Source organism: Coregonus clupeaformis, chromosome 19, assembly GCF_020615455.1.
Source record: "Coregonus clupeaformis isolate EN_2021a chromosome 19, ASM2061545v1, whole genome shotgun sequence".
NCBI classification, from domain to species: domain Eukaryota; kingdom Metazoa; phylum Chordata; class Actinopteri; order Salmoniformes; family Salmonidae; genus Coregonus; species Coregonus clupeaformis.
Window position 1 is genome coordinate 57,230,730 of NC_059210.1, and position 20,656 is coordinate 57,251,385.

At 42.4% G+C, this 20,656-nt stretch overlaps 1 protein-coding gene across 1 annotated transcript; it reads right to left on the reverse strand.

Moving 5' to 3' along the window:
- Window positions 1-3,413: 3,413 nt before the first annotated feature.
- On the reverse strand, window positions 3,414-20,603 carry LOC121580030 (protein mono-ADP-ribosyltransferase PARP12-like). The gene is given in 13 exon segments (XM_045205042.1): window positions 3,414-5,500; window positions 5,611-5,762; window positions 6,327-6,457; window positions 6,571-6,658; window positions 6,930-7,026; window positions 7,258-7,378; window positions 7,479-7,644; window positions 8,001-8,127; window positions 8,667-8,717; window positions 9,733-10,036; window positions 19,675-19,766; window positions 19,769-19,797; window positions 20,095-20,603. Coding segments are annotated over 13 exon segments (3,459 nt in total). The 5' UTR covers window positions 20,367-20,603; the 3' UTR covers window positions 3,414-3,671.
- Window positions 20,604-20,656: the final 53 nt, after the last annotated feature.

Below are 20,656 nucleotides of genomic sequence, written 5' to 3' on the forward strand. Positions count from 1 at the left end.
CAAGTTCGTTACAAAAGATGTAGTCGAACGCCAAACTCAGACAGATTTGGAAATGAGTGATGATCTTCATGGGGAGAGATTTCAATCCCCCATGCCAAAAGCCAAGATGGCAGATCAAAATTCCGAGACTTCAGATAGTCAGAGTCCACGCTATCCAGACAGAGAGAGGAAGAAGCCCCAGTACTTAAAAGACTATGAGTGTAAAGTGAAGTGTGATGACCAGATACCACCTAGTGTTGACTACTGCTACAGAGTAATGTGCAATGCACCACAAACCTTCAAAGAAGCAATGATTTCACCAAAATCAGAGATTTGGGCTACTGCTATGAAGGAGGAGATGGATTCCCTTAGGGAAAATGATACATTCACATTGACCACACTGCCAGAGTGTAAAAATGCAGTGGGGGGCAGGTGGGTCTATGCGGTCAAAAACAATTCAGATGAGACTGAGACATACAAGGCAAGATATGTTGCAAAGGGATATAGTCAAGTGGCAGGAATAGACTATAAGGAGACTTTTTCTCCAACTGCAAATATGACATCAGTACGTTGTTTGATGCAGCTAGCAGCTCAGTATGACTTAGAGTTACATCAGATGGATGTCAAAACAGCATATCTACATGCTCCTATTGACTGTGAAGTGTACATGGAGCAACCAGAGGGTTTTGAAGTCAGGTCAGATACAGGTGAGCAACTAGTCTGCAAACTGAACAAGTCACTGTACGGCCTGAAACAGTCAGGAAGGAACTGGAACAAAATGTTGCATGATCACCTTAGTGAAAATGGTTTTACACAGAACCCAGCTGATCACTGTGTTTACAACAAACAAACTGCAACAGAAAGGATCATTTTGATAATTTGGGTCAATGATCTAATTATCGCTGCTAGTGATAGTGACTCACTCACAAGTGTAAAATAAATGTTAAGTGAAAAATTTAAGATGAAAGATCTTGGGAGGCTTAGACATTTCCTAGGCATTGATTTTACACAAAGTGAAGGGAAAATAAAGATGAGCCAAACAAGGTACATAACCAAGATACTGGAAAGGTTTGGTATGTCAGACTGTAAAACAAGGTCAACACCATGTGAACAAAAAAACAAACTTTGATGGTGATGGTGAACCTATTGATTCAAAAAGGTATCGTGAAGTGATAGGCAGCTTGATATATGTTATGACATGTACAAGACCGGATATCAGCTGGATTGTCAGCAAGCTGTCACAATACCTATCAGAACCAAAAGAGCAACACTGGATAACAGCTAAACATGTGTTGAGGTACTTGAAGGGGACAATGAATCAGGAGTTGTGTTACAAAAAGGGGGTGGAAAAACACAACCTCGTAGCATATAGTGATGCTGATTGGGCAGCAGATCAAAGTGACAGATGAAGCATAACAGGGTATTGTTTTAGTTTAACTAAATGTGGACCTGTTATTTCATGGAGGTCTAAGAAGCAGCCAACAGTAGCTTTATCTACATGTGAAGCAGAGTACATGGCACTGGCTGCTACTACACAAGAAAGTTTGTACCTTGTACAGTTATTGGGCCAGATGGATAGTGAGTGCCAATATGCACCAGTAACAATCTTTGAAGATAACCAAGGTGCAATTGCTCTGTCAAAGAACCCAGTATGTCGTCAGAGATGTAAACATGTTGACATCAGATATCATTTCATTCGATCTGCGCTCAGTGATGGCAAAATAAGTATTGAATATTGTCCAACGGCAGACATGGTTGCAGATGTTTTGACTAAACCTGTAACGAAGTTCAAAAATGAAAAATTCTTGGGTTATATGTTTGGAATGTAAACTGACATTTGTGAGATGTATAACTGTAAGCTAAATGTGTTGATAGTTAGGTTGAGTACGACTTGTACAGTATAAGAGCAAGTGGGGGTGTTAACATATAGACTAATATGTTATAAATTGTGTTCTTACACTGGTACAGTTATGCCCTATGAGAGATGTACAACTGCGCATGTGCGAAAATAAAGAAAGGGCATTTTCCCGCGTTCTGGTTGAAACACCAACGATGAACATGTGTGTTTATTCCTCCGTTAAGTAAGCCGGTATTCCTGTCCTGAAGATGACAGCACCAACAGAGGGGAGGATGGATGGGGCCATGTATCGCGAGATCTTGGCCAACAACCTCCTTCCCTCAGTAAGAGCATTGAAGATGGGTCGTGGCTGGGTCTTCCAGCATGACAACGACCCGAAACACACAGCCAGGGCAACTAAGGAGTGGCTCCGTAAGAAGCATCTCAAGGTCCTGGAGTGGCCTAGCCAGTCTCCAGACCTGAACCAAATAGAAAATCTTTGGAGGGAGCTGAAAGTCCGTATTGCCCAGCGACAGCCCCGAAACCTGAAGGATCTGGAGAAGGTCTGTATGGAGGAGTGGGCCAAAATCCCTGCTGCAGTGTGTGCAAACCTGGCCAAGACCTACAGGAAACGTATGATCTCTGTAATTGCAAACAAAGGTTTCTGTACCAAATATTAAGTTCTGCTTTTCTGATGTATCAAATACTTATGTCATGCAATAAAATGCTAATTAATTACTTAAAAATCATACAATGTGATTTTCTGGATTTTTGTAGACATCCTTGGAGAGCTCTTTGGTCTTGGCCATGGTGGAGAGTTTGGAATCTGATTGATTGATTGCTTCTGTGGACAGGTGTCTTTTATACAGGTAACAAGCTGAGATTAGGAGCACTCCCTTTAAGAGTGTGCTCCTAATCTCAGCTCGTTACCTGTATAAAAGAAACCTGGGAGCCAGAAATCTTTCTGATTGAGAGGGGGTCAAATACTTATTTCCCTCATTAAAATGCAAATCAATTTATAACATTTTTGACATGCGTTTTTCTTGATTTTTTGTTGTTGTTATTCTGTCTCTCACTGTTCAAATTAACCTACCATTAAAATTATAGACTGATCATTTATTTTTCAGTGGGATCAAATACTTTTTTCCCTCACTGTAACTACCTCTGGAGCCAGATAACGCTTTCAATCAAGCCAGCCACTGTGGTGCCACTTGGATCACCTAATCAGTGGATTGGGCTGATAGTTTCTACACCAAGCTCAGTGACAGGTGATGAGTGTGGTGCAGTGATTGAACAAAACTATAGCCTTCATATATACCTTATGCACCACAGGACCAAGGTTGCTTACTGTACCCTTTGGCAGTGTTTACACAGGCATCCCAATTCTGATCTGATTGGTCAAAAGAGCAATAAGTGGCAAAATAATCAGAATTGGGCTGCCTGTGTAAACATTCATAGTAGTTTCTGAATGCACCACTGCCTAAAATAAAATTGTAAGTTAGTGCTACTTATTTTAAGGGGTTTGCTTCCCTCTAGGGGTTATGTTGCTGAATTGCACCCCAATCCCGCTACATTACTCCTCACCAGCAGTCAAACAAATGTCACCAGTCAATGACTTTCTATTGGTCATTGAGTTTATTTAGTTGAAAACACATAAAACACGGAAATCTAACTCCTTTACAAAAGGTGTCAGCAGACCAGAAGTCCCAGAGTAAAGGAAACATGCTCATCATATTCCTTTTTTCTAGTTGAACATAATTATTGTGTGCTGTAAGAGTTGCAAGGATTTTACACACCAAGAATGCATATTTGTCATTCAGAATTTGAACACTTTCTTTCTAAACACTTCAAATTGTCACCAGGTTGATCTTTGACCACCAAATCGTTCAATTAACTCCTGCAGTCTAGATGATGTGATAGTAGTAGAAGATGTGTCAGAAGTAGTGTTAGATGTGGAGTGGGGAGACCCCGAGAGTGTGGAAGAGTCTGTGTAAGTGGGGGTGTATGATGAGTGAGAAAGTGTGTGATAAGGTGTGCTCAATGAGGAAGAACGGGATAGTGGGTGAGAGGTACTGCTGGCAGAGAGAGTGGGAGTAGCTCTTCCTGAGAGGGTGTGACCCTGAGAGGGTGTGTCAGTTGAACAGGAAAGTGTGCAAGAAGTGGTGCTGGCAGTGGTAGTGAGTGTGAGAAAGGGGTTACTTGGTAGCCTAGTGAGTGTGCGAGAGGGGATGCTGGGTAGCCTATTGAGTGTGCGAAAGGGGATGCTGGGTGGCCTAGTGAGTGTGCGAGAGGGGATGCTGGGTGGCCTAGTGAGTGTGCGAAAGGGGATGCTGGGTGGCCTAGTGAGTGTGCGAGAGGGGATGCTGGGTGGCCTAGTGAGTGTGCGAAAGGGGATGCTGGGTGGCCTAGTGGGTGTACGAGAGGGGGTACTGGCTGGGGTAGTGGGTGTAGGAGAGGGGGTACTGGCTGGGGTAGTGGGTGTACGAGAGGGAGTACTGGCTGGGGTAGTGGGTGTACGAGAGGGGGTACTGGCTGGGGTAGTGGGTGTAGGAGAGGGAGTACTGGCTGGGGTAGTGGGTGTACGAGAGGGGGTACTGGCTGGGGTAGTGAATGTACGAGAGGGGGTACTTGCTGGGGTACTGGGTGTACGAGAGGGGGTACTTGCTGGGGCAGAGGGTGTACGAGACGGGGTACTGACTGGGGTAGTGGGTGTACAAGAGGGGTTACTGGCTGGGGTAGTGGGTGTACGAGAGGGGGTACTGGCTGGGGTAGTGGGTGTACGAGAGAGGGTACTGGCTGGGGTAGTGGGTGGACGAGAGGGGGTACTGGCTGGGGTAGTGGGTGTATGAGAGGGGGTACTGGCTGGGGTAGTGAGTGTATAAGAGGGGGTGCTGGCTGGGGTAGTGAGTGTATAAGAGGGGGTGCTGGCTGGGGTAGTGGGTGTACGAGAGGGGGTACTGGCTGGGGTAGAGGGTGTACGAGAGGGGGTACTGGCTGCGGTAGAGGGTGTACGAGACGGGGTACTGACTGGGGTAGTGGGTGTACGAGAGGGGGTACTGGCTAGGGTAATGAGTTTATGAGAGAGGTTGCTGAATGAGGGAGTGTAAGACCAATTAGCTTGGCCTAGGGTGGTATCCACCAATTGAGAACTTGGGGCTGGCTTCATGAGGACTGCAGATTGACTCAATCCCAATGGGGTTTGGGCAGGTTTTGGGAGACTTGAACGGGGAAGAGAATCGGTTGGATTAGAGGAAGTGGTGGCAGCTTGAGATGGACTCAAAGTGGAAGTCGATGGAACTCGAGAGTTTGACAGCGTAGCAGCAGCTGCTGCTTGAATCCGTTTGGATGTTAGGTATTGGACAATGGAAGAGGATTGGATAGAGACAGTCTTGGGTGGAGCTGGAGCCGAAGAGGACCAGTGCATGACGCCATCATCGTATTTGATTAGGAACTCAGGGTACACCTGGTGCCTTTCAAACACTACATATATGGATGGGTCCAGGACATTGTCCACACAGCTGTCATAGAGAGTCGGGCTTCCCTCGCCTTTTGGAGGGGGACGACGGAGGTCCGAGTTCCCCCGTGTGTAGTCACCAACAAGCACCCGACAAGCAAACATTGACCTCACTCCTGAGTGGCTGGTGTAGCTGTGTGAGTACTTGGCATCCCTGGCAAAGTAACTCCCTAAAACAAACAGAGAAGATCATCAGTAAAACAAAATGACAGACTATAGTGAGATCATGACTGCTTCTAAAATCTGACTACACATCTGACAGATGGTTAACATGAGGTACCTTCGCCATACACAGTTCCGTTGGTTCCACACAGCCTCCAGTCGAAGTTATCTCTGCAAATGGCTTCTATGTGTTTTGGATCCGTTCCGTGGAAGAGATGTAGCTCCTTGCTGTTTTTACCTCCATTGTTTTTCTTCATTAAATCTCTTTTCCTGAGAAATGACCATTAGCTGCTGTTAAGAATGCTATTTTCGGATGGTTATTCCCTATTGGAATTTGCCTCTAGGTACCATATGTAAGGCCAGAGGTCAACTTAAACAGCTCTCAGTAACTGGTATCTGGGCCCCTGAGCCATAAAATCGGCCATGGGGGTCTTTAAGCGATTAAGACGTTTCAAATGTATAGTCTATTCAACCCCAAGGTCTCCGCATTGATTTAATGCTTTGGCACCTGGCACGGAAGGATGAAACAGCGAACAGATAAAGCAAGAGTAATTAGGTCAGCCCTCCCCTCTGGAGGGGGAGAGATTTGCCTGCGGACCTCTTACAGGAACGTGTCTGTCTTTCCATATGCATGTCTATGTCTCTCTTTGTCTAATAAATCTTTAAATATAGGAGCTGTTCACCTTATATTTTGTATCTAGCATTTCTACACACCTTGACCAGGTTTTCAATTCCTAACACTGCCTACCTATAAATCGCATTCAAGCCAGGGTTTACTAAGCATTTTTGGAAGTAACATGCTAGGATTGTGAGTGAGAGTTGATGTAAACATACCACTGGAAGACTTCCCAGAGGTCCCTGTTTTGGACCCTCTCGATGCTGGTGATTTGGAAGCCCCTCATGGTCTTGTTGAAAAGTTCCTGGACCTTCTGATAGTCCCTGTCAGAACTCAGAAGAGTGACTGTCTGCAGGAGGGGAAAACAAAATGGTTCTCACAGCTGAAACCAAATGAAAGGCAATGTTAAACAGTAGACTTCCCTGCAAGCCAGAGCAGTAGAATCCCATGTAAACATGTCACCTTGTATCCAATGTCAGGTATGGCAGACTTGTCCCAAAATCCAGGAACAGCTCTGAAATTCTGAGAGCGGTTGCGTGGTCCATTTCTCCTGAAATGACATATGAAAAATAAGCTATATACAACACCAAGAAAAAAGCAGCTCAGTTGAAAAGCTCTATTAGTTCTCAACTTAAATATGCAAGTCATACTCAACTAAATAAATCCCTCTATTGTTTGAGATACAAAACCACATTTTATGGTCTATCCTAAATAGTTATGATTATAAGTAATCTATTAGGTAAATATAGAAATGTAATAAAATAAATGGTTCGATACAGAACATAGTACCCATCCTCAGTCCATTCCCATTCATATATTACCTGCTTCTTGCAGCTTGTGTGTCTGCAGTTGAAACAAAGACAGGACGTCGTCTGACCATCCTTATAGTGCCATATGTTTTTTTTTTTTGAGTCATGTCTGTAATTACAAGAATAACTATTTTAACCAGCATCCTTACAGCTACTGTTCCACATCGCTAATATCTAGGCTACCTGCCGCTGATTTTAGTACTAGAATTTGAGGGGTGTATAAGAGTAGCCTTTTTTACCCTAACTGTAACTTGTGCTGAGCGCTTGTAACTAAAATATATTATTATTACCGTAGGTTGCACATGAGAGCTGTTTTTCACAACAGTTTGAGATGTGTTACCTCTGAAACTCAGCTCATAAGACTGCTGGCCTGCAGTGAACTTTACCACAGCACTTTGATCCTCCTGGTACCTTTTCTCAAGGTATTCACTGGTGATGGATGACAATCTGTGCATCTCTTTCTGTGATTTATAGAAAAAAAATAACAGTTTACTCTCTCCAACACCAAATGTGTTGGTCCTTGTAACTCATCAGCCTGTTTGAGTGTTTCACACCACTTACGATGGATGCGTACTGGACCCATTGGCCGTACTCGTCCTCCCAGAACCACGCCCACTCTGTGGTGAGTATGTATGTGGGCTGGGTCACAGAGGAAACTGTGGAGAGACGGTGAACTTCACTGAATCCACGGGTCATGGAGTCGAAATGCACACACTCAGATCCATCACTGTGATGAAATAAGAGAAAGTCAATGGTTAAAAAAATGGGTATATTGTACCTTATTCACAGTTTGACATACTTTGTCTAGTTAAAGGTAGACTCAGCCAAATGACGTTGCCACGAGCAGCACCACAGATATTGAGATGCAAGACAGTCACACACAGCACTATATCTGCGCATGTGCACGGGTTCGCTTCACGCTGTTACAGCGTGGTAGCCACGGGACCAAAACAGCGGGAAGTTGAGTCTTGCGCTTCAATGCTCTTAGTTATTGCGGAAATTGACCCACTATGCTGTTCACTTTGTGCATATACGTCATATCGCTGAGTCTATCTTTAAGTATGACATAACAACATACTGTACCTGTGTATCTTAGAAGGGTCACAGAAGTCTCTCTCGATCGCTTCGTTTTCTGGCAGTGCTGACCAAGTCTGTCCATCCTTCACTTCCCACTTGTAGGGCATGTTAAAGTGGACTCTCCAGCATTTCTCTGAAAGTCATACGTTTGCAGTAAGATGTGATACAGTGGGGAAAAAAAGTATTTAGTCAGCCACCAATTGTGCAAGTTCTCCCACTTAAAAAGATGAGAGAGGCCTGTAATTTTCATCATAGGTACACGTCAACTATGACAGACAAAATGAGCATTTTTTTTCCAGAAAATCACATTGTACAAATCATAGTTGACGTGTACCTATGATGAAAATTACAGGCCTCTCTCATCTTTTTAAGTGGGAGAACTTGCACAATTGGTGGCTGACTAAATACTTTTTTTCCCCACTGTATGTTGTTGAGTATCATTGTTGCACCTGGGTGCCAGCCTGATTTGTCCCTGAATTGTGGTTTCACAAGGTTTGTATTGTGTATCTACTGACAACCTTGAAAGTTATAAACTCATATTCAGCCGGCTGCCATAGCTTCTGCCTGAGTAAAAATGTGGCAAAGCCATTGCAGGTGTTCTGCCAAAGCAAACATGGGAAAGCTATCCTCCAGACCCTCTGCCACACACAATATCTCCCTCGTTAAATGTACCTCCTTGTTTGCAGTCCCCCTTGACAAAGAACAGGCAGATCTCATTCCTCACTGTAAATAAACAAACAAACATTTAGTTAAATGAAATCAAAGTTGGCAACAGGGTTGGGGTCAATACCATTTCAATTCCAGTCAATTCATAAAGTAAACCAAATATCAATTCCACATTTTCCTCACTAGCTAGGTTTCCATCTGAACTATATGCACATTTTCCCCACCAGAGATGCGTTTCCATCAAATTGACTGGTTGCGGATAAAAGGCTGTGCGTGATGACGTAGTGCATATAAAGATTATGTACCGAATGAAAAATGTTGCGTTATATAGCGAATGTGCCCACTCTGGTATTGGCATGTGCGCTCTAGCCAACAGCTCGCAGATACAGTGTGGGTATAGTCTACATGATGAGATTATTATGGACATAATTTTTATTTGTCAAACGGCAGCCAAGCATTGATGATTATGTCACCAGAATAAGACCCGATTTTTATTGGAAAGGAGCATCAACCGCATCACCTTGCACTTTCACCACCATGTGAAGTTCATCATAACTTATTTCATCTGTAGCCTAATAAACGGCATGCTTTCTCAGGTTGTAGTAGGAGGACCACAACATGTTATCCTGTGACTCCAAATTTACTCCATGTTTACTTCAATATTACGGTTATTATATCAATATTTGTTAATAAAAGCGTTTCCACCGCCATTTCTCGCATAATACATTTTACTGACCCCCAAAAATCCCACCTTGTCTAACGTATTTTGTTTCCTCGACATTTGGAAAGTTTACCAATACATTTTCTGTTTCAGGCCTGTAATTACATTTTCTTTCAAACATGTACTTTATTCGCATAAAAAGGTTGGATGGAAACCTGGTTATTGAAAAGTATTGAAGAGAATTGGAATTTCAGTGTACTTCCTGAATTGATTGGTCTGGAATTGAAAAGGTATTGACCCCAAGTCCATAGAGAAATACTTCCAAGTAAGGGTTTGAAGGCAACTATGACTGTTCTGAAACATTATTCCCCACTGAACACAACCCTGTTGTTTACTCCTGCAGCCATCTACCTGTATTTCTCTGAGGACAGCTCTGGGGCCTGTTGATGGAACCAGCACCGCCGGCACCTTCACTTTTCATGGCCTGGATGTTCTGGTAGGTGGACAACATGGACGCCATTAGATCGTTAGGCACTCCCCTTTGCTGCAGGGTCCTCCATGGGTGGGGCTCAAAGAAGTCATGACACCTGTTGCAGTCGGCTCCCGAGGAGCAGGTTCCTCTGATGTACCTGTCGCACACGTGAAGTCTCCTGCACCCCTCCTGATCCGGGCACTTGCCATAAGGCCCGGTGCCTTTGTTATAAGAGTTGCATACCTGAAAGAGTGAGTGACAAGGCTTTTAAAATACTTGTTTACCATACTATTCGGGTCTATATGCAAGAAAGCATGAGAGCACACAGAGCTTTTGGGTAAATCCATTTGAATTCAATCACTTTTTGACAGAACCCCTATTGATTTCAACGAAACCTTGCCCATTGTAGAAGTGCTACACTTCTTGGACCTAAATGCCAAAACATTCAAGAGATTAAAAACAAAAAACAGTTTTAAGTGAAAATAAAACAGCATAATTCCTACTCTTAGAGGACGTGCTTCCACAATAATGTTATTTGTACCGGATACAAGGTAAAGCATTGGATTCTTCACACACCACAGTAAGACATTATACCATTACGCTACCTTTTCATGCTTTTAAAAAATGTAATTAAAGCAAGCTTTGCTTTTATACTTACAAGACGATCAAGCTTGATTGAGGTGTTTTGTCTTGTAGTAATGTGGTGCATGCCTGTATTTTCTAAAACCTTTATTTTAGCAATACATGTCATAAAAAAAAACAATGTAAAAATAACATATTTTTGGGTCAGTAGGTGCCCAACAGGTGGTGGTGTGTTGGACACAGTATCTCAGATAGATAAATCCTGTCTGCATTCCTAATTTCTGCAACTGTTAGTTTACCTGCATAATATTGACATAAGCTCTTGTGCTTCAAACATGGTCCTGTTTTATCAATTGTTGTGCTGATCAATGTTCATTACCTGTCAAAATAATATGTAGCTTAAAGTTGTTTCTACTTGTATTTCTTTTTGCAATAAAGATGGTGATGCAACAATAAAACACATTTACAACAGGCCTATATCTAAAAACATTTCAAGAACTTGGAAAGTTTCTTCAAGTGCAGTCACAAAAACCATCAAGCGCTATGATGAAACTGGCTCTCATGAGGACCACCACAGGAAAGGAAGACCCAGTTATCTCTGCTGCAGAGGATACGTTCATTAGAGTTAAGTGCACCTCAGATTGCAGCCCAAATAAATGCTTCACAGAGTTCAAGTAACAGACACATCTCAACATCAACTGTTCAGAGGAGACTCTGTGAATCAGGCATTCATGGTCGAATTGCTACAAAGAAACCACTACTAAAGGACACCAATAATAAGAAGAGACTTGTTTGGGCCAAGAAACACGAGAAATGGACATTAGACCAGTGGAAATCTGTCCTTTGGTCTGATGAGTCCAAATTTCAGATGTTTAGTTCCAACCGCTGTGTCTTTGTGAGACGCAGAGTAGGTGAACGGATGATATCCGCATGTGTGGTTCCCACCGTGAAGCATGGAGGAGGAGGTGTGATGGTGCTTTTGCTGGTGACACTGTCGGTTGATTTATTTAGAATTCAAGGCACACTTAACCAGCATGGCTACCACAGCATTCTGCAGCGATACACCATCCCATCTGGTTTGCGCTTATTGGGACTATCATTTGTTTTTCAACAGGACAATGTCCCAAAACACATCTCCAGGCTGTGTAAGGGCTATTTGACCAAGAAGGAGAGTGATGGAGTGCTGCATCAGATGACCTTGCCTCCACAATCACTCGACCTCAACCCAATTGAGATGGTTTGGGATGAGTTGGACCACAGAGTGAAGGTAAAGCAGCCAACAAGTGCTCAGCATATGTGGGAACAGATGTGAGCTGATTTGGAGGTAGTCATCCGAATGTTCCCCAGGACAACGGTGGTCTACTCTGACAACACACAGTGGAGGAGTTGGAAGTTCCAGTGGGAGGAGGACATCAACAAGCGCATAGAGATGGCCCGGCGCTCTGTCAACCAGCTGGTGTTTGCATTTCTCTGTGACAGGCGCATGCCCACAATCCGCCACTCTGCCATAAAGCACTGTGTCCCTGGCAGTACCTTAGGGATGGCATGCATCTCACTGATGAGGGCAACAATCCCTTCCTTGAGAGTCTGAGCGCTGGGCCCGTATCCACAAAGCATCTCAGAGTAGACAATTGGTCGTAAGTGCTGAGAAGAGACATTTTACTCCTACTCTTATGGGTAAAAATAGAAGCTATGCAAGAAGCCTCTTTAGTCGTAAGAGTCACACCTAGTCGACAGATATTTAGGACACCTCATGAGCTGTCCTAACCAGTTAAGAGTTACCAGCAGGTGTCTTGATTATAGAAAAAGGTAGCGAGTCAGTGGTTCCTGGATCATAGACATGCAATTACTTTGGAGTTGAAATAATATTTTGATATTTCTATATGATCAATCCATAAATATTCTAGACCTACAGGCAACAGTTTTGTTGATAACGAAATCTGAAAATACTCTGGATACATTCAGTAACATTATAAGACTATTCCAGGAAAATGTGGTGTAGGTGCAACATAAGACAAAATAATTACAACGGTTTGAGTGAGGACTAACTGGTGTCTCCAAGTGGCCACACACCTCTCCAAAGTGTGCACAGTTACTAAGTGATTTCAATGCTCTTGTATGACTCAAAGATGAGTCTTCAACTATAAGGTCGTTTTTTTTTTAGCTCTCCTAGCCGTGCCATTGAGGAACTAGAGCAAGCACACTGGTAGTTGTTTTGTTTGGAACACAAGCGTCCCTGCCATCACACAATTACTGTTGTTGTTAACATAATCCAAAAACGTTATAAATCGCAATCTGGGCCAGGTGGGCATGTTTGAAAGCTTGTTCTATTGCCAACAAGCTAAGTTATAAAATATGATATTACAGTGTCAGACTTTCACAATGCAATTCAGAGAAACAGATAGTAATTTTGGTGTACATAGAAAGGAGTCATGAGTACATTCAGGTGTGTGTGCAGCGGCAAATGTTCTTCACAGTAGACAAACATAGGCTCATTCTGTTCAGGGTATGATGCCATGTCATATCGTAACTGTACATCAAACATAGTGATCATAAACGTTGACACTGTATATGATATGAGTTTTATGATATGGAAATGTGAAGTGCACATTTGGACTCACAGGTGTTTGGCTTACTTGTATGACATCAAAGCAGTATTATTATAATCCTCAACATCTCATATTTCAAAATACTGTACATTTACAGCATTTCCCTCACTCAGTCAACAAAACATTTACAAAAGTTGCCCAATTACCGGCAGCGCATGGTGCTCAAGTTGAGAACGTCTGTCAGTCAAAACCCCTACAGCGCTGTGAAGCACAGAGCCTGAGGTCTGACGACATGTATAGCATCTTACTGTCCTGCCACTGCGTTCCAATTTAGGCATGCCCAAATCTGCCATTTTCAACCTGTATACGGGTACGAGTGTAAATGGTTAACATTTTAATGACAATTATCTAAAACAACAAACTCAACAAAAAAAAAATGATATTCGCATATGTTGTAGCTTAGACCTATTTTACATAATCTAAAGTTATGTTGTGCCCACCATCGGTTGAGACACAACGTGCTCTAGAATACAGGGTGGGTGTCATGTTTTGGCTGATAAATGTACTAAAATGGGAATACAATTGAAATGTCTTTCAAAATGGTGCCAGAAAGATTGTTGGAGGTGCACATATTAGAGAACATTAACTTGAATGGGAAAATCTGTTGTTTTAAATTATACTGTCAATCCTCCATTGGAAACCTATTGAATTCATAGAAAAATAGACAATAGAATAGACAACTAGACATTTAAATTGACATTCGATGGTGTGTGGAACTGCGGTCATCTTTGTGGTTGAATAAAGAGACAATACCATAAAAAATCCATAAATGTATAATTATTGTGCAAATTATATTTATAGGCTATATTAAGGTTTTTTTTCTTTCATTATTTTAGGCTATCTGGCATTAGTGCGTAAACCTAACATGCTGACCAGACCACACGCGCTGCGCTGCGTGCATGAGCATTGAAAAATAAATGTACACATACATGTTATTCAATAATTTCATCCAAACTGCTCGTGGGTGTCTGCGTAGCCAGGCGCTAAAATATTACATTTACATAAGTATTCAGACTCTTCACTCAGTACTTTGTTGAAGCACATTTGGCAGCGATTACAGCCTCGAGTCTTCTTGGGTATGACGCTACAAGCTTGGCACACCTGTATTTGGGGAGTTTCTCCCATTCTTCTCTGCAGATCCTCTCAAGCTCTGTCAGATTGGATGGGGAGCACAGCTATTTTCAGGTCTCTCCAGAGATGTTAGATCGGGTTCAAGTCCGGGCTCTGGCTGGGCCACGCAAGGACATTCAGAGACTTGTCCCGAAGCCACTCTTGCGTTGTCTTGGCTGTGTGCTTAGGGTCATTGTCCTATTTGAAGTTAAAACTTCGCCCCAGTCTGAGGTCCTGAGCGCTCTTGAGCAGATTTTCATTAAGGATCTCTCTGTACTTTGCTCTGTTCATTTTCCCTCGATCCTGACTAGTCTCCCAGTCAATGCCGCTGAAAAACATCCCCACAGCATGATGCTGCCACCACCATGCTTCACCGTAGGGATGGTGCCAGGTTTCTTCCAGACGCGACGCTTGGCATTCAGGCCAAAGAGTTCAATCTTGTTTCTCATGGTCTGAGTCTTTTAGTTGCCTTTTGGCAAACTCCATGCGAGCTGTCATGTGCCTTTTACTGAGGAGTGGCTTCCGTGTGGCCACTCTACCATAAAAGGCCTGATTGGTGGAGTGCTGCAGATACGGTTGTCCTTTTGGAAGGTTCTCCCATCTCCACAGAGGAACTCTGGAGCTCTGTCAGAGTGACCATCGGGTTCTTGGTCCCCTCCCTGACCAAGGCCCTTCTCCTCCGACTGCTCAGTTTGGCCAGGTGGCCAGCTCTAGGAAGAGTCTTGGTGGTTCCAAACTTCTTCCATTTAAGAATGATGGAGGCCACTGTGTTCTTGGTGACCTTCAATGCTGCAGAAATGTTTTGGTACCCTTTCCCAGATCTGTGCCTCGACACAATCCTGTCTCGGAGCTCTACGGACAATTTCTTGACCTCATGGCTTGGTTTTTGCTCTGACATGCACTGTCAACTGTGGGACCTTATATAGACAGGTGTGTGCCTCTCCAAATCATGTCCAATCAATTGAATTTACCACAGGTGGACTCCAATCAAGTTGTAGAAACATCTCAGGGATGATCCACCTCTGGCCTGCTGGCTCCCCTTCCTCTGCGGAAGCATAGTTCCCGCTCAGCCCAGTCAAAACTGTTCGCTGCTCTGGCACCCCAATGGTGGAACAAGCTCCCTCACGACGCCAGGACAGCGGAGTCACTCACCACCTTCCGGAGACATTTGAAACCCCACCTCTTTAAGGAACACCTGGGATAGAATAAAGTAATCCTTCTACCCCCCAAAAAAAAAAAAAAGTATAATTGTAAAGTGGTTATCCCACTGGCTATAGGGTGAATGCACCAATTTGTAGTCGCTCTGGATAAGAGCGTCTGCTAAATGACGTAAATGTGCCCTTGAGCAAGGCACTTAACCCTAATTGCTCCTGTAAGTCGCTCTGGATAAGAGCGTCTGCTAAATGACTAAAATGTAAATGTAAATGATCAATAGAAACAGGATGCACCTGAGCTCAATTTCGAGTCTCATAGCAAAAGGTCTAAATACTTATGTAAATGTGGTATTTCTGTTTTCACTGTAATTATTTATTTATGTATTTTACCTTTATTTAACTAGGCAAGTCAGTTAAGAACAAATTCTTATTTTCAATGACGGCCTACCCCGGCCAAACCCGGACGACGCTGGGCCAATTATGCGCCGCCCTATGGGACTCCCAATCACGGCCGGATTGTGATACAGCCTAGAATCGAACCAGGGTCTGTAGTGACGCCTCAAGCACTGAGATGCAGTGCCTTAGACCGCTGCGCCACTCTGGAGTATTGTGTTTAGATTATTTAATGCATTTTGGAATAAAAGGCTGTTGAATAACAAAATGTGGAAAAAGCCAAGGGGTCTGAATACTTTCCGAATGCACTGTATGTTACGAATTTGCAATAAATTGCAATTCGTACAATATGTTACGAATTTGCAATAGGTATGATACCTTATGTTACAAATTCCAATTTGTTGTGGCTTGCTGGCTAACATTAGCTAGACTAGGGGTTAAGGTTAGGAGTTAGGTTAAAGGGTTAAGGTTAGGAGAGGAGAGGTTAAAGGGTTAAGGTTAGGATAGGTTAAAGGGTTAAGGTTAGAGGAAGGGTTAGCTAACATGCTAAATAGTTGCAAAGTTGCTAAAAAAGTAGTAAGTAGTTGCAAAGTTGCTAATTAGCTCAAATGCTAAAGTTGTCCCTGATGAGATTCGAACACAACCTTTATATGCCCACTCATCCACCCCGACCAATCACCCTCCTTTTTTGCCTCAAATAACCTTCTCTCTTATGTAACCATACCAAACGTAACATATCATACTATGGTGCGGGTGAACAAACAGCTGACCCTCGCACCACCAGTCTGCAGTGGTGGAAAACGTACCCAATTGTCATACTTGAGTAAAAGTAAAGATACCTTAACAGAAAATGACTCAAGTAAAAGTGAAAGTCACCCAGTAAAATACTACTTGAGTAAAAGTCTAAAAGTATTTGGTTTAAAATATACTTAAGTATCAAAAGTAAATTTAATAGCAAAAATATACTTAAGTATCAAAAGTAAAAGTACAAATATAAATCATTTCAAATTGCTTATATTAAGCAAACCAGACGGCACAATTTTCTTGTTTTTAAATATTTACTGATAGCCAGGGGCACACTACAACACGGAGACATAATTTACAAACAAAGTATTTGTGTTTAGTGAGTCCTCCAGATCAGAGGCAGTAGGGATGACCAGGGATGTTCTCTTGATAAGTGCGTGAGTTGGTCCATTTTCATGTCCTGCTAAGCATTCAAAATGTACAAAGTACATTATTTTCTTTAGGAATGTAGTGAAGTAAAAGTAGTCAAAAATATAAATAGTAAAGTAAAGTACAGATAACCCAAAAAACTACTTAAGTAGTACTTTAAAGTATTTTTACTTAAGTACTTTACACCACTGCTAGTCTGAAGGTATAGGTTCATTCTATGAATTATATTTATATGATTGAAATGACACCCACCCTGTATTCAAGAGAATGTTGTCTCAACCGATGACACAACACAAAAACCTCAGATGATATGAAATAGGATCTAAGCTACAACATATGCTAATATGACAAAAATAAGAGTTTACGCGTTTTTAGACACTTGACGTCAAAAAGGTTTTTTCCAAGAAATAATAAAATAGTTTGACAACACTTTTTGTAAGCTTTTAAATTATATCAAACTCAACCGTTTATCTTTTCCAGTGATGAAGACATGGATGTCTCATAGGTAGGGTGGAGTATGCAAAATGGATCAACTTAGAGCACCTTTATCTCCTGAATGTTTTGGCATTCAGGCAGGGTGAAAATTACAGGGGAGCAAGAGGGGCTCAGCTCCCCTGAATGAGACATTAACTCCCCTAAATGCAACAAAAGACAAACTTTGGGTGGGTGGGGGGGGTCTCTAAATAATGCTAATTTAACCATTCTCCTATTTGTATAAAATGCAGTGGTAAATATGTTTTACAGTGGTAAATATGAAAATAAAAGCTTCCAAATGAAATGAACACCCCCACCTCCCTGTCATGGTTTAAACCCTTTATATCTATGTGGAGGTGCTGTCTACTCAGTCATGCTGAATTTCGGCCTCAGCTGAGCTCCTTTACGCATAGATTTTCCTTTGTACTTCCTCATTTTCGCCATTTGTTTGCCATACGTCCTTGATTTAAAATAGCCTTTATTCAAATGCATTGGATTTATCTATTGATTTGTCATTGTTTGCTTTTGTCAGTCAGCTGTTTAGAGCGCTCATTGCTTTGTTTTTCAGGTTCCTGGTGTTCTCTGTGTCATCCGTGGCCAGAAGTAGTAGACCATTTATTTAGCTTTATTATTTTCTATCAATATTTGTTTTCTTTCCTGGATCAGCTGATGATGGTCGACAATATCACTAGACAACTAGCCTACAGCTAGACACCAATGTGCATCCAATCCATCCAACACGTATACTTTAATGACTGTAGGCCTATAGTTGACTCTATTGGTTAGAAGCATTCGATTTTGCAATGGCATAGGCCTACATTATTTTGGATTTGTGTGCCCATGAGATCTGTTTTCACTGCGAAACATAATGAAATGTTATATAGGCATAGTTAAACTTACAGTTCATTTTCCAAGATCTCCAAGATCCATACAGGGTTTGTTCAATGTTGTAATTCAATTGTGAAATGCTTAATAATGACAAATAACACTGTCATAAATGTCATTCATGTAAGGAAAGAAAGGTAGTGTTTTATGTCACACGATCTGTGAAGACTCCAAGCATTCAACTCATGAATTATGGTCAACTCATGAACTAGGGTGTAAACATGTTTTGATTAAACTCATAGGCCAATTATATTGAATGTAGGCTACCTGTTCTGCGTGTGTTCATGTGTGTAAAATTGCATCGGCTGACAGGGTAGGCTACCGGCAGTTGTGTAGGCCTAGTGGAGGGTAAACACAAGTAAACGCTGTTTACCCACCCTTTTCAGAAAAATGCATTGAAAGTATAGGGAGTATTACTTTTTTCACCGTGACAGGCAATCAGGAGTTTACCCACCTATTTTTAACCACTACATCACTGGCTACCGGTAGGCCTATTTGAAGTTCATGGTAATACACATTGTAGCCTAGTCTAGTAAAGTTGACCGTGTGTGTTAGGGTGACCATCCCGTTTTTCCCGGGACAGTTTCAGCCCCATTTCAGGTGTCCTGACTTTTCAGGCTACAAAAAAGGTACATTTGTCAGCAAGACACAATTAATGTAGGTCTAATCAATGGCAATCCCTGAATGTCATTAGGCACACTTTTTGGTGTTTTGTAACAGATGTCTATTTCCATTCATGAAATGGCACCAGTATACATGAAGTTTGGATGCCGGAATTATTTTGGAGTGGACAAACATGCACAGGTAGCCTACTTTTCAAGTCCAAAAGATCACTTTCTGACCACTTCTTCCATGGGCAAACATATGGAAAGTTTTATTTACATAAAAAGGATGCTGTCAAAAAGTGATTGAATTCAAATGGATTTCAAATGTGCAGAGAACACATTTACATTTACATTTAAGTCATTTAGCAGATGCTCTTATCCAGAGCGACTTACAGTTAGTGAGTGCATACATTATTTTTTTATTTTTCATACTGGCCCCCTGTGGGAATCAAACCCACAACCCTGGCGTTGCAAACGCCATGCTCTACCAACTGAGCTATCTGCCGGCCATTCCCTCCCCTACCCTGGACGACGCTGGGCCAATTGTGCGCCACCCCATGGGTCTCCCGGTCGCGGCCGGCTACGACAGAGCCTGGATTCGAACCAGGATCTCTAGTGGCACAGCTAGCACTGCGATGCAGTGCCTTAGACCACTGCGCCACTCTTCATCCGTCACACACACACACAGGGCAGGCTCTATCCTTTTTGGGTCTCTAAGTGAGATTTGGTTGCCCCCCCCCACCTTGCAGGCAAAACATTTTAGTGGCCCTCCCTCTTGATGGCAGAGAGAAATTTACGTTTTAAAGTGAATTTTCTGCAATTCTACACATTTTGCCATGACTTATGCCATGTTAATGATATCTGAGTGAGAGTGACTAACAACATGAGGCACATACTGGGGGTATAAGGGCGTTGTCATTCTGCAGCAGTAATGTACACAGCTCCTTCCTGTCCAGTTCCTCCAGGTGATGCTCTCTCAGGACTCTGATGTCAGCTCATGGCAGAGACGGCATCCTTGTCTGCAAATCACAAGAAGAGCGAGAGGAGATTTCATATTTAGCTCTTTAAAAACGTTTTGTTTTAGTTTTTCTTAAATGTCATATCTACAAACTGGCACGAACCTGTAGCAATTGACATTTATACTGTAGTGCATTACCTATGTCACATTCTGTAAGACCACATGAATTTAGAAAATTGAAGAAATAAAATAGTAGAATGAATAGAAGTAATATGATGGGTAAATAACTGCACGTTAGAGATTCAGAGACGGTTCATAGGCCAGAGTAAAAACAAACAGTAAAGTAAAAAATGTTTACCTCTCATTGGATGGACATGTTCCATACAGGTAGAACTTGCACAGGTGTAAATTGCTGCAGCCACTACATCCATTAGCTCTGCATAACCTCATCTTTGTCTGGGCAACTATCAGTTTGTTTCCCTTAGAGACAGCACTGGTAAACATCTCCTGATTCCCTAAAACACTTTCCAGGTCATCTTCTATCGTGCTAATGTTGGCACGCAATTCTCCCAGCTCAAATGATCCATTATGGGCACAGAGGACCTTGTAGATCAGAGCTGTTGTATCCATGTCAGTCACCGTAGTAGAACACCAGACTGTTGGCCCTCGCAAACGCACAAACTGTACATATGGTCAAAGCTGAAGTAGACCTTTGCTCTCCATTACCTACAAAACAGGTGACCAGCATGCGACAAAACCATTTCTGACTAAATGAAACTTACAGTATATGTAACCACTCCCCTGTTATGAACGTAGCCAAGTATAACAAACAGGCAATAGATCACACTAATGCCAGTAAACACCCTTTTAAATACGTCACATTGAACTCTGCCCGAGTGGCATGTGGAACCTTCATTTCC